Source organism: Eschrichtius robustus, chromosome 6 (genome assembly GCF_028021215.1).
Source record: "Eschrichtius robustus isolate mEscRob2 chromosome 6, mEscRob2.pri, whole genome shotgun sequence".
Lineage (NCBI taxonomy): Eukaryota > Metazoa > Chordata > Mammalia > Artiodactyla > Eschrichtiidae > Eschrichtius > Eschrichtius robustus.
In genome coordinates this window covers 84,079,548-84,092,463 of record NC_090829.1, presented here as the reverse complement: position 1 = coordinate 84,092,463, position 12,916 = coordinate 84,079,548, and the positions used below count along the sequence as shown (strand labels likewise).

The window sequence follows — 12,916 nt, the reverse complement described above, 5'->3', positions numbered from 1 at the left end:
CCATAAAAGGTATTATAATATCTGAAAACATCAAATAGGGTCAGAATTGTGAAATAAATGCAATTTCAATGCCCCCAATTTTAAATATTTAAAGTCACAACACTAGTGTGGACCCTCTGATTTTACCACATATGCAGTTATGCAATATGTCCAGATATGCAGGTATATGTAATTTTTAGAGTTACCGTATGAGCAGATTTATTGGGATTAATTATTTTATAATGATCTTTCCAGACGTATGCTGCTAATATTGAAAATATAGTTAGTGGGACTATGAAAAATGAAATTTTAAAGGTCAGACTGGAACACTATTTTCACTTTTCCCTTAATTTATCAAAAGAGTTACATGGTTTCAAGCCGTCAAGATTAACCAGGAAGTGAATCCCTATGGGAGCCTGGGTACAAGGATAGAGGGTTGGAAGGACCAGGGCTAGAAACTTATCCAGTAATTGATGAACTCCTACACTTGTGGGGGGGTGGCAGTGAGGCAGGTGGGCTCCGTTCAGAAAAGCAACTGAGACTTCCGCACAAGTAAAGTCCTGTGGGTAACTGTGTCTCATACTTTACTGTGCAAACAAATGGAAATGAAGATTCTGGTTCAGTAGGATTTAGGAAGGCACTCCAGGCGCTGCTGCTGCTGCCACTGGTCTGTGAATCACACTTTGATCCTTTGCCTTTGAGATGGAAGATGGTACTGTGGTTTCCTTTAACTCTTAAAGGATCTCATAAAGGCGCTCATAAAGATCTAGAATCCCTTCTGGGAAACAACAGGGTTAGGTTGGTATACATGAGATTATCTTTCTTTCCACCTAGTTTTATCACCTTCATTCTAGAGTCTTTCTTTTCTTTTTTCCAAAAGATAGAAATCACAGAGCAAGACCCCAAGACTAGTATATACTGTCCTATCAAGATGCACATTTACATCAAAGATCATAATTATACAAAAGTAAGTATCAGTTCCCCCCACAAAACACTTGTTTCATGGAAGTAAGGCAGTAAAGGTAAATGTTTTGGGGACAGTCAGCCAAGCTCCTGTCACTGAACCACCAGAATTACAAACCTCCCTTCTTTCCTGTTGCCATTTCAGATCATTCAGGGCCACAGACTCACTGAGACAGGACTTTTTTTCCCCTTGCCATTTCACTTTCTCAGTGCCAAACATCTACTGTGGCTTCCAACGAATCAAGTTCTCCTTCCTCTCCTCCCCTGGAAGCTCATGCTCCCAGTAAAATGTCAAAAATAAAGTGGAAGCAAGGCTTTTCCCAGGCTAGACTTGTAAACAGAAAGCAAGAGTGCCAATCTTCACCAGCAAACTGACCCACAAAGCTTACTGGACTCAGTTAAAGAGATTGAGAAGAAGGTCAGCTATGAAAACAAAGGGAACTCTCTCCATAGTTACTTCTGCTAGAGCTCCACCAACCCAGAAATAAAGCCTTGTCCAAGGCAAAGGAAATAAAAAAGAGGGCACATTAGGTGAGGTCTGGGAAAGCAATGGACTCTCACAGGTGACTTCTCTGCATGCTCTGTTTGTCTATCTTCTCTTTCCCAGGGAACAACTGCTTCTATATTTATTCTCTGTGCTCACTACCCACCCCATTTCCATACTGCAATGTCTACTAAAGTGTAATGCTTAAAAACTCCATTTCTTTTGAGCCATAGACACACAGAAGCACGTATATATCATTTATAGATATTTATGTAGTAAGACTGCCTCTCATAGACATAGAGTTGTATGCATACAATGTACGAAAATATAAGAATACTTTCTTTCTTCTAAATTAACATTTACATGCTTATCTAACTCTTTGATAACTATAGCTTAAGATATAGGTGATGCTGACTTAGAAAGACCTTACAAAGTTCATGGACATTAACATAAAAACTTATACACCCAGAGTATTCACTTTTCCCATATTCATTCTTATAATCAATGAAAACAAATCTTTCTAAGAACAGCATAAATTTATATAGAGTGCTTCACTTGTAAAGGGTTAATGATGTTAGGGAATATGAATGCTAGCAGTTGATATGACATGCTTATGTGTTTGCGAAAATATTTTCTGCACCATGTCCAAATCCCTTTGCAAACAGACAAATTACTCTATAAATCTTATTACTCCATGTGGATAAATCACACATGCAGGTTTCACAGGGCTGGAGAGCGCTAGAAGGGAAAATATGCTTTGGATAGTAGGATCTTTGGGATTCATAATCATGCAATGCTCAGGAAATGAAGACAGGAGCACTTACACATTAGGATTTTCTTAGTTTTTATACTCCGCAGCAACATACACACACCACAACACACAACCCACACATCCCTCTCTAACAAGGCAAGAGATCCCAAAGCAGGACACTGTGACAGCCAACCAAATTTATTTCTGAGAAAAGGAAAGAAAACTTTGCTGCTGTAGGCAGCTCTGCTATAGAACTGCTCCCCGATGCCCCAGGGTTTATGCACTATCAGCTCCTTGCACACAGATTAGATGCTTCTTTTCTATCAGATACTGCTTTTTATTGCCACAACAAACAATATTAGCCAGATAGACAGACTGACACTAGGTCATTTTATTTGGATGAAATGAGATTTTAAAAGATCTCCAAGGAGAACATTTTCTTTCATTATTCATTCATTTATTTATTTATTTATTTTTAGTATCTGATAGAAATTCAAGGAAAGCTATAAAAAAGGACAAGGAGTATATGCAGTGGATGGAGAGGGGAAAGAGAGAAAAGAAACACAGGAAAACAGGCTAGGAGCTCTTTAGAAACAGAATTATGGCTAGGTTCCATCTGAGTTTCTCCAGCTCACTGTCCCTTATAGGGGTCAAACTCCAAGGACTTGGGACTCTTCCCTTTCCAAATTTCAGTCCCAAATTATATTTCAGAGTTTGGCAGAGCTGCATAGAGATAAGACGTTGAGGTCAATAATCAATTTGAAATATCCATTCAATGCCAGGTTAATTCTTTCCTAACCTCTGTGCTTAACACTCCTATTCTTAAGTATTAGCAATTTGGCAAGTTCCTTTTGTTTTTTTTCCCTTCTGTTCATTCTTGTGTTGATTTCTATCCACATTCCAGAAAAGGCTCAGTAATCAACCAAAGTTCTAAGATTGATTGATTGCCCTCCATGTCAATTAGAAGATCCTTACCGAAAGTCTCCTATCCAAACTATTGCTGGGGCAGAGCGAGAGCCTTTTTGTACGTATCCACACGTACATACACACATACACCACGGAGAATGCAATACTGTGTACCACTCTCTGAGAGCCATAATTCAACAACTCTTCTTTCTCAGTTAAGGAACCCCAACAAAACTCTTAAGTACAAAGCATCTGCAATCACAAAAGAAAAAAAATACTGCCCAAATGTCACTAATACCATAGATGAAATTAGACGTTCTCGGCAAGAGAAACAAGATCCTAGGAACTAAACAACATTTAACCAACCCTGCTGATCCTTGACAGGGACCAGAATCCCCTTGAAATTTGTTGGCAGATACCTCGACCAGTCTGTAAAAGGCGCACACACACACACACACCCCACAAGCCTGCAGCATCAGGGGCTGGAGTTCAAGCAGAACACACACACACACTCTTAAGCGCCACAGAAAAGTTGCCCGAAAGCCCTACCTGAGGATGGCCGTGTCCCCCTGCCTCACGGTGATGTTGTCGGTGCCTCGGTTAAAATCCACGCTGCGAACGGGCAGTCCTGTGGGAAGAAGGCAGAGCAATCTCAGTAGGACCAGCGGCAACTGTTTCCGATCAGGCTGAACTCTGGCGCCCATGGTGGCCACGCCGAGGTGCGGGTCGCGGGCTGCTCTGGAGAATGTGCGTGTGTCCGCTGCTCGCCGAGAGGGCTTTACAAACGGAGGGCTTTCATCCACGGCAAAGGCGTAACGGGCTTTGCCAATTTGTGGTCCTTTCCACTTTGCCTCTCTCTTTCCCTCGCTCAGTCTCTTTTGCCTCTAAGACTCAACAAAGCCCTCAAAAACCCGAGCAGAGGTGGGGAAAAGTCAAAGAAACAAAATTTGAAAGGAGAGAGTACAAAATATAAAACCCTCTAGAAAAGATGAAGAGAAGACGGCCAAAGAGGAGGTGTTTTCTGGTCTCTCTGTGGCTGGATGCTCCTTTGCCAGCGTCTGAGCTGAGCCTCTTGCCTCCGTAACCCACTTTCCCGGTGGGCGAGGGAGCCGGCACCCAGCCTGCCAGCGAGTGTAAAGAAACCCACACAGCAGCGGCAGCAGCCCAGAGTCTCCCTCCCCCTCCTCCCCTTCCTGTTTCTCCCTGCAGTCCCTCCCTCCCTCCCTCCGCTTGGCACCTCCCCCGACCCCCGCGGATTCCAACAGCCCCTCCGAGTCATCCCCTCTGCCCTCCCCTCAGCGTGGCCCCTCGCTTTCCACAACTGCCCCCTTCAGCAGCCGCCAGCCTCAGTGAAAGCCTGATGCGCCTTTAGGTTGTCAGGACAACAGCTCCATCTGAGGCCTGGCTGATTTACTTAAGAAGAGGGAATGGAGCTTGGAGGTACCGTACAAGAGAAAGGGGAAAAGGAGAGGGACTCAAGCTATAAAAGAACAGGAGAAAGAGTCCAGGGAGGGAGAAGCAAAGAGTGAGAAAGAAGGAAAAGGGAGAAAAGAAGAGAACGCCAAGAGAAGGCAAACCTTGACAGATGGAGGGAGTGAAACAGAGAAGGCCAGGAAAGCCTTGAGGGGTGGAGGGGGACCAGTGCTGAAAGATGGGATGAGGAATGCAAAACAGAAGAAACTTGACAGTGGAGTCTAAGATTAAAAGCCAAAGTCGATTTCAAAACTAAATATTCCTCCAACTGTCTTTTCATACCCACATCTTGTTCATTCTTTCCTCTCTCTTTCACAGGATTAATAACGTTTATTTTCTCTCCTTCCTTCATCCCCTCCCCCTCTTGGAGCCCCCTTATGAAAGATGGATTGGACACAATGCTGGTATTGAGTGGTCTGGAGTGTGAATGCTTGGTTTGTCTTTTCCAAGTGCCAGACTCAGCAGCTGATCCCTGATCCCTAAATCAACTTCACTCTCCAGGAAACCCTTATTCAGTCCCACACATGAGGAATGGCATTAAGGATTATTGTTTCAATGGCACGTTGCTGTTGCTTCCCAAATTTTTACTGACACTTGCTTCTCAAAATGTCCATATGCAAGGAAGAAGATTCGTATATCAGAAAGCTTGTCACTTACAGGGTGACACTAAGGCTGCATACAGCACTCCAGTGAATGGAAGACAGGTTACCATCATTTGTCATTCCTTCTACTCCATGAGTCAATCCAAGTGATAAGGGCCATCAGGGGCCTACAGTGTTAGTCACTCATGTGAGAGCCCCAAACTATTAGACATCTCCCTCAGAACCCATGCTGAGCATAAAAGATGGGAATGGACCAACCCAAAACTTTTTGTTTCCTTTAAGTTTATTTATTGGAATAGTTAAGGCATTCACATGGTGCAAAAATCAAGTGATACAGAATGCTGTAGAGTGAATTGTAGTTATCTTTCCTATCCCTGTCTTTAGGCAACCCATTTCTCCCATTTGGCGGTAGCAAATATTTCCAGGTTCTTATACATCTCTCCCTAAATATTCCATGTCCATACAAGTAAATGCACAAATACACATACACACACTCACATATTATGCTCACCCCTCTTATTTACACAAATGATTAGCCAAGGGCATTTGAAAAAAAGGCATATGTTTAGGAATCCTTATCAAACTCCACCAGAGTACAAGCCTAAGGAGGCTTTTACTGTGCTGACACCTACCTTACCCGCACCAGAATATTCAAAGAGTTTATCTGCTACGTTTTATCAACTTAAAAGGTAGATTCACTCTTACAGATTATGTGAGGAAAGGAAGGAAGACCTTTTGTTTTTTAAGAAAAGAACTTGAAGGATTGGAATCCAAATTGTCACAAATTCAAAATTGGTGGAGTTCAATTAATTTTGTTTGTACTACGCATTAAATTTATATAAATCAAGTTGTTTTATATTGAGGCTAATAAAGAGTCCCAGATAATAAACCAATGATGTTCTACCACTAATTTGTAACTGAGCTGTTTAAAACTTGGGACCCATTTTGCCAAGGAAAAAAAATGGTTAAGTCAAGTGCTGGTTGAACAGCAAAACACATAATCCTGTGGTTCCCAGTATCAATGGGAAAATGAGCTTCGAGTGCCAAATGGAGATGGAAGGATTACATAACTCTATGCCAAGAGTGCAAGGAAAAGAGCACCCATCCCCACCCACTGCTGCCAACAAGCATCACAATCCCTGGCAGGATTCTTCTGAGCTTTTAGAGATGAAGGGTTGGCTTAGACAAAGGTTTAAATATAACATTTCTTTGGGTGGGTGGTGTTTGTCCCATGTTAGGAGGAAGAAAGACCAAAGGACCGGGGCTACTAGAACATCTGTTTCCATTGATGATGGCAGGTGAATGACATGACCCTGCAAGGAGAACTAGATACTGAAGGGAAGGATTAGATATATAAAGGGTATGAAAATTCTCTTGCATCAGTGGACTATACTTTGAATGAAGAAAGAAGGAGGTTTTTCCAGGGCAAGGAGAAAGTATGGTGGGGAGGTAGCATATTGTTTGCGGTAGATGCCTAGACGTGGTTGTTGACTACTGCCTATACCTGTAATCTCAAGTTACCTGTAGGACTTGTCTGGTCCTAGGACAAAGCATAAAGTTTAACATACTGGTGTACAAAATAATTCACACCAAAGTAATAGGAATGTGAAATCTGTAGCAAATCAATCAGATCTGGAGTTTGTCTCCATAATCACTCTGAGAAAAGGATGTATAAAGTTAATCAGGATTATAATCAGAATTGTAATAGACCAATGCCTAACTTACTCAAGAGGATAAAATCATAAGTACATATTTATATAGAAAAGATCACATAATGTAATTAAAGTTTTTTTTCTTTTTAATAATTTCATTAGATAAAGTCCATTTCTTGGCAACTTTTATTGAACTAAACTGACTTACTGTGTGCGCTGGAAGTAAAACACAGAAAAGAAGACAACATTTTTAGGGACCTCCATGGTGGTCCAGGGGGTAAGACTCCACACTTCCAATGCAGGGGGCCCGGGTTCGATACCTGGTTAGGGAACTATAGCCCACATGCATGCCACAACTAAGAGTTCGCATGCCACCAGCTGAAAGATTCCCGCATGCCACAACTAAGACCCAGTGCAACCTAAATAAATAAATATTTTTTTAAAAGACAACATTTTTAAAATTCTCTAATTTAGATCATTGGATAATTCAGATTGAATTTCTGAACAATTTCAAAATCATGAAGTTTATTGTGTAAGTTATTTAATATTTATCATTTATGTCCAGATGGCACTTCAGTACCACTTTCTAACCCAACCCTTGGCTTAGCAGGAGCACTCTATAATTGATGAATATAAGAACAGAAGAATGATTGAGTGTCCAAGCCCACTCAAGTGGTTAATCTCATCATTTACACAATAATAAATCTACTTGTGGGTATACTATAAACTTTTGTTTCAACTTTATGTTCTCTCAGAGTCTTTTCCCTTTTCACTCCCTCATGGACCCCTTCTGGTTTTCTCTCCTCTGTGATCTCTCACTGAGATATAATACATTCTAACAAATCCAATAGTCTATATATATTGATCTCATCCTAATGGTCACTCCACCAAATCTACTCCAATATTAATTCCTCTGCTTGCTTTCCTAAGAAATGTCGAGTAGGAGACAAATAGGTGTTACTGAAATTTATACAAGCTATTTTATATACGTTCTTCCAAAAGGGCTGGCAAAAATGAACATTCTTTCAGGTTATTTGTGAGGCAAGTATGGCTGTTAGCCATATGAAACAGCCATCACCACCCAAGTAAGATGATCTTAACTACTACTTTAAAATAACATAGTGCCTTTCTAAAAAAGGCTTTAGAAGATTCTGGCACTCTCCAGGGACAAATGCTGCAGCAAAAACAAAAACTGGCTAACGTCTGAGCACCCTAAGAAGCATGAAAGGTTTATTCTTCTGTTTAGCTTTGTAAGGTAACAGGCTCACAGGAAATCCAGATGCAGCCTGGAATGTACAACTAATTTAGCTACATTGGTTGCATTTTATGCTAAACATGTCTATCATATTATTAATATACCACTCTACATTTCTACAGTTGTAAGGTCTTAATCATAATAACGCCATGCCTGTACTTTACTCACATAAGTGGAATTAGCATTTCCATATGAACTAGAAATGCATAATTGTTAATACTTCTCCTTAGGATCCCTGCTATGACATTCTCAATGATTTCATCATAATTTAGCAATATTCAAGTATGTCGGTTTATGCTCATAAGCATGGTATTATCTTGTGTGAATTTCCTTTGGAACTCAGCTCCTTTGAATACAATAGCTTCATTCGCATGCGTCTCACTGCCTAACAAAATCAATCAGCTTCAAGTCAGTTAAATATTGTTCAAATCTTTAACTATAGAACCCTCAGTGATGTAAAGCATTTAATCCATACTCTGCACAATTAAAAATCACTCTTACATGGCTTGCTTTTAGTTCATGCCTTTGTAGTTCATTGTTATCATATTGGTCTTCTGCTTCTTTTTGTACTCATTCTGTTTTGGTATGTATCAATGCTTGGGTTTGCCCAAGTTTTAACAAGGTCTTTGAGATTCTTGAGCAGCTGTTTGGGTCCTCCCCCAGCAACAAACTTACTCTCATAGATATGCCATTATCTCATAGACACGTACTCGCTAGCCCTTGGACCTTCCTCTTTTCTAGACTGCCCACTCTGCCACCATGTACAAGGAGGTGGCAGTTGCCAAGTAATGCTGCATCTGCTCTTTTTGATCTAGCCCTCACATACGGGAAGAGCACTGCAACATCTGGAAAGATGGCGGTAGCAGCACCTTCAGTATAGCAAGATGTGAGTACAAGGAGGTAATCAGGCAATTATATCCTCTATTTGTGGTTGCTGTAATGACTTGGATTCCTACAATCAGAAAATAGGCCAAGGAAAAATGAGGAGGAGTGGAGGCAGATATGCAATTCCATATACTGATATGCCCACTAAGTTTATGATTCATTCATTCACTCAGTACACTTTTACTGATATGGTAGTGAATCAAGACAGACCAAGACTCTGTTTTCACAGAACTTACAATCTTGATGCAGAGATAGATGCTAAACAAGTAGATACATATTAACGTTATTTTGGAGAGTAAATGCCATGGAGAAAAATATGTGGGATAGAGAGAAAATGGCCTGGAGGTGTGGTGAGGGGAACATATGGTCTGAAATTTAAAGAGGCAGCCATGCAAAATCAGCAAAAGGACCTTTGCAGATAAAAGAAATGGCATGTGCAAAGGCCCTGAAGCAGGAATGGGTGTGTCATACACCAGGGATCAAAACGAGAGCAATAAACTTGGCGCATGTGGTCTGTGGGTATGTTATGGGGATAGCTGGAAAAAGCAGGTGAGATTAGACACTGGGGAGGGATCATAATGAAGAGATCCCAGGGTAAGAAATTTAGGTTTTTATTCTAGTGACTTGATTGGTCAGTAAAAGATTTTAAGCAAGGGATTGACATGATCTGATTTACATTTTAGAAAGATAGCTCTGAATACCATATGGAGGAAGGACTGTAGAAGGACAGTAGTGGAAGCAAGGAGACAAAGAGAAGGAAATCTTAGTCATCCAGTGACAACTGGCTTGGGGTGGCGGAGGGAGCAACAGGAATGGAGAGAAGATTGAGTTACCTCGTATCGCTCATGATGAGAAGACCCTCCCCAAAGAGGCTATGTTCTGTCACAAGTGATCGATGTTTTCCACATACCAACACTCTCTCTTACTGTACTAGTTCAGTTCTGGTGTTCCCTTGCAGGAAACTGCTGCTCATCCATCCAGTAAGACCTGACAGAATGCCAAGTCAACTGTCATTTTACCAGCTAGTGAGAAAAAATAAACAAATAAAAACTGTGTCCCAGTTGGTGCTTTTCTTCAGGTATAAACTTTGCTTACCCTTAAGTGGTTATTACATGTTAATTAAGAGTCAGTATGGGCTTCCCTGGTGGCGCAGTGGTTGAGAATCTGCCTGCCAATGCAGGGGACACGGGTTCGGGCCCTGGTCTGGGAGGATCCCACATGCCGCGGAGCAACTGGGCCCGTGAGCCACAACTACTGAGCCTGCGCGTCTGGAGCCTGTGCTCCACAACAAGAGAGGCCGCGACAGTGAGAGGCCTGCGCACTGCGAAGAAGAGTGGCCCCCGCTCACCGCAACTAGAGAAAGCCCTCGCACAGAAAGGAAGACCCAACACAGCCAAAATAAATAAATAAATAAATAAATAAATAATTAAAAAAAAAGAGTCAGTATAAGAAAGTGTTTTGTTACAGATTAAGAAGTGCCTAACAAGATGAGCAGACACTGTTTAATTGCTAAACTTTACTAAATATTCTCTTACATATCTAATATCTCTATTTATTTTGCAGGCAATAGCTGTCCAGCTAAATCTAAATGGAATGCCTGGTTAAATATCTTGAGGCTATAAATCATGTAAATAACACTAATATGTTTTCTCAAGAGTTTACTGACAATATTGAGCTGCAGGGCAAATCTAGTGTTAGGTCATTACATTATTCAAAGGGTCCCAGAAGTTTGCCTGCTTAAAGGTATCTTTCTTTACTGTCTGTAAATCACATTCTCAGTCCTCTCTGCTTTTAGTAGTGAATGTAGGAGCACTGCCTCTGTGAGGGGAAGAGGATTCACGAGATGTGTCTCATCAGTCATGTTATCATGTACAAAACAATTCATTCAAATAATATTTTTGAGGCCTACCATATGACAGGCATTGTGCTAAGCTCTGGGGAAATAATAATGTACAGAATTGACACCCTACCCTAATGCAATCTAATGAAGGGTATGAAAGCCCCCCCGTAGAGCAGGGCCGAACAACATCACTGTACAGTTATAAGGCAGGCCTTTCAAACTTGCTCTCCACTGTAAAACAGGACCAAAATTAATCACCACATATGCCCAATCCTCTCTGGTGCTGAGAAATACTGCATAATAATAATAACATTCAGAGTTCTTATCTTCAGGAACCCAGGAACTCACAACCAAGATGGAGAAGGAAAGTGAATACACATTGAACAGAGAATAATATGGACCAGTGAGTAATTGATAACTAAGCTATCAGGGAGCAGAATCAAAATACAATGGTGGTTCAGAAAAGGTGATCAAGAAGGAGCCTTCTTGGAGAAAAATGGAATTTTAAGTAACCCTTGGCAGATATGTAAGAGGACGATGGAGGAAGGCAACATCTTATGCCTGGCCATGAGAACCAGTGTGAAACAAAGTACGGAGCTGGAGGAAGACTCATCTGACTAGCATGGAAGAGGAGAGAGAGAAGGTTGGAGAGAGACGCTGCATCAGGAAGAATCCTGAATGCCTGAATGAAGACTCACACATCATCTCATCGTCTCATACTTAGAAGGCTACTTTAGATTGTGGAGGAGTGAGGTGAGACACTGACATCTTAGCGAGATTATTTTGGCAATGGGAAATTAGAGGTCAGAAGGAAGATGAAGTAGAGAAACTAGTTAGGAGACTAATAAAGTTGTTGGTGACATGATGAGAAAGGGATGAACGTTATTGATTATATACACTATTGCTTTCTAATAATGGTGAGGAATGAACTCCTTCCCTCAGAGACTTTACATTAGTGAGAAAGGTAAGTTGTAGGAAAGTATGTGGGGCTAGAAATGGAAAAAAGTTAGAATGAAAAATAACTGGTTTTTGTAAGCTGGGGTCAGTGAGGGTCTTGACAGGCATGATAATGAGTGTGGCTTTATTCTATATGCAAAAGAGAGCCATTAAAAGCTTTGAGTAAGCGAGTGACATAATCAGACCAGTGTTTTAAGAAGATGACTAACCAGCAATGGAGTTGAAGATAGACTGGGACAAGTCAAAGTCAGGAAGACCAGTTATAAAGTTTCTGAAACAGAACAGGCAAGAGATGATAAAAGCAGGCCACAGGGCAATGACAGTAGAAAGAGAAGAAAGGTGAAGACTTTTAGAGGAATTTCACAGGGGACTGATGGGATTTGTCAACTAATTGGATATGGAAGTTGAAACAGGACAGGAAAAAGATTCCTCTACTTTTTGGTTGTTGTTGTTCGAAGCCCAAGCTGATAAAATGGGAAAGTTGAGTTAAAAAGCTAGTTTTGGAGGAAATTTAGAAATTCTACTTTTAGAATTCTGGATTGGTTCCTAAACTGGTACTCAAATAGCCTGTACCTCCAGATGGACATGCTCAGGAAGCTGTCACAGGAATGACATTCTTCACAAAGAGGGCTATCTCCGAGTTGTATAATAAACTAAGCCCCCAAATCAAGGTTCCCACCCCCCGTATTTTTCCTTGTGTTTTCTTTCTTTTTCTCACTTGTTTTTGTAACTTAAATATGTAAATATAGCACTGATTAAGTGACATATTTTCCAATAATATGAATCTCATTTTGAATTTTAAAAACATGTACACATAGCAGTTAACTGATTCTGCTTTAAGAAGAAACACAATCTGAACTTGTCTCCCTCTGCTGGTTGCACACTGAGGTACCATGGGTCTTTTTAAACCAGAGTAATAGTAGAAAGAAAAATATCCAATAATAATTTACAGTGCACAAGTATGGGACTTTGACGTCCACAATGCATAGTGACACACATAATTTTATATTTTATTTTTACTGCACCGTGAGATATATAGTACAAGTATTATTACTCCACTTGTCAGAAAACATTTTGAGATTTCAAGCCATTAAGCTCTCATATGAAATTAGAGATATTAAAGGAAAATCAGGAAGCATATATAATTAGTATAACTGTATAATGTTAAA

The 12,916-nt window shown here is 40.7% G+C and overlaps 1 protein-coding gene across 3 annotated transcripts in view; it reads right to left on the bottom strand.

Annotated features, from left to right (window-relative positions):
• Nucleotides 1-4,253, bottom strand: part of LSAMP (limbic system associated membrane protein) — a 654,255-nt gene extending 650,002 nt beyond the window's left edge. For 2 of the 3 annotated variants that reach the window (XM_068546711.1, XM_068546712.1), the window contains exon 1: nucleotides 3,633-4,253. In XM_068546711.1, the coding sequence (XP_068402812.1) occupies nucleotides 3,633-3,787 (155 nt within the window). In that variant the 5' untranslated portion in view covers nucleotides 3,788-4,253. The remainder of the gene's footprint in view (nucleotides 1-3,632) is intronic. The other variant, XM_068546713.1, reaches the window with a different exon arrangement.
• Nucleotides 4,254-12,916: the final 8,663 nt, after the last annotated feature.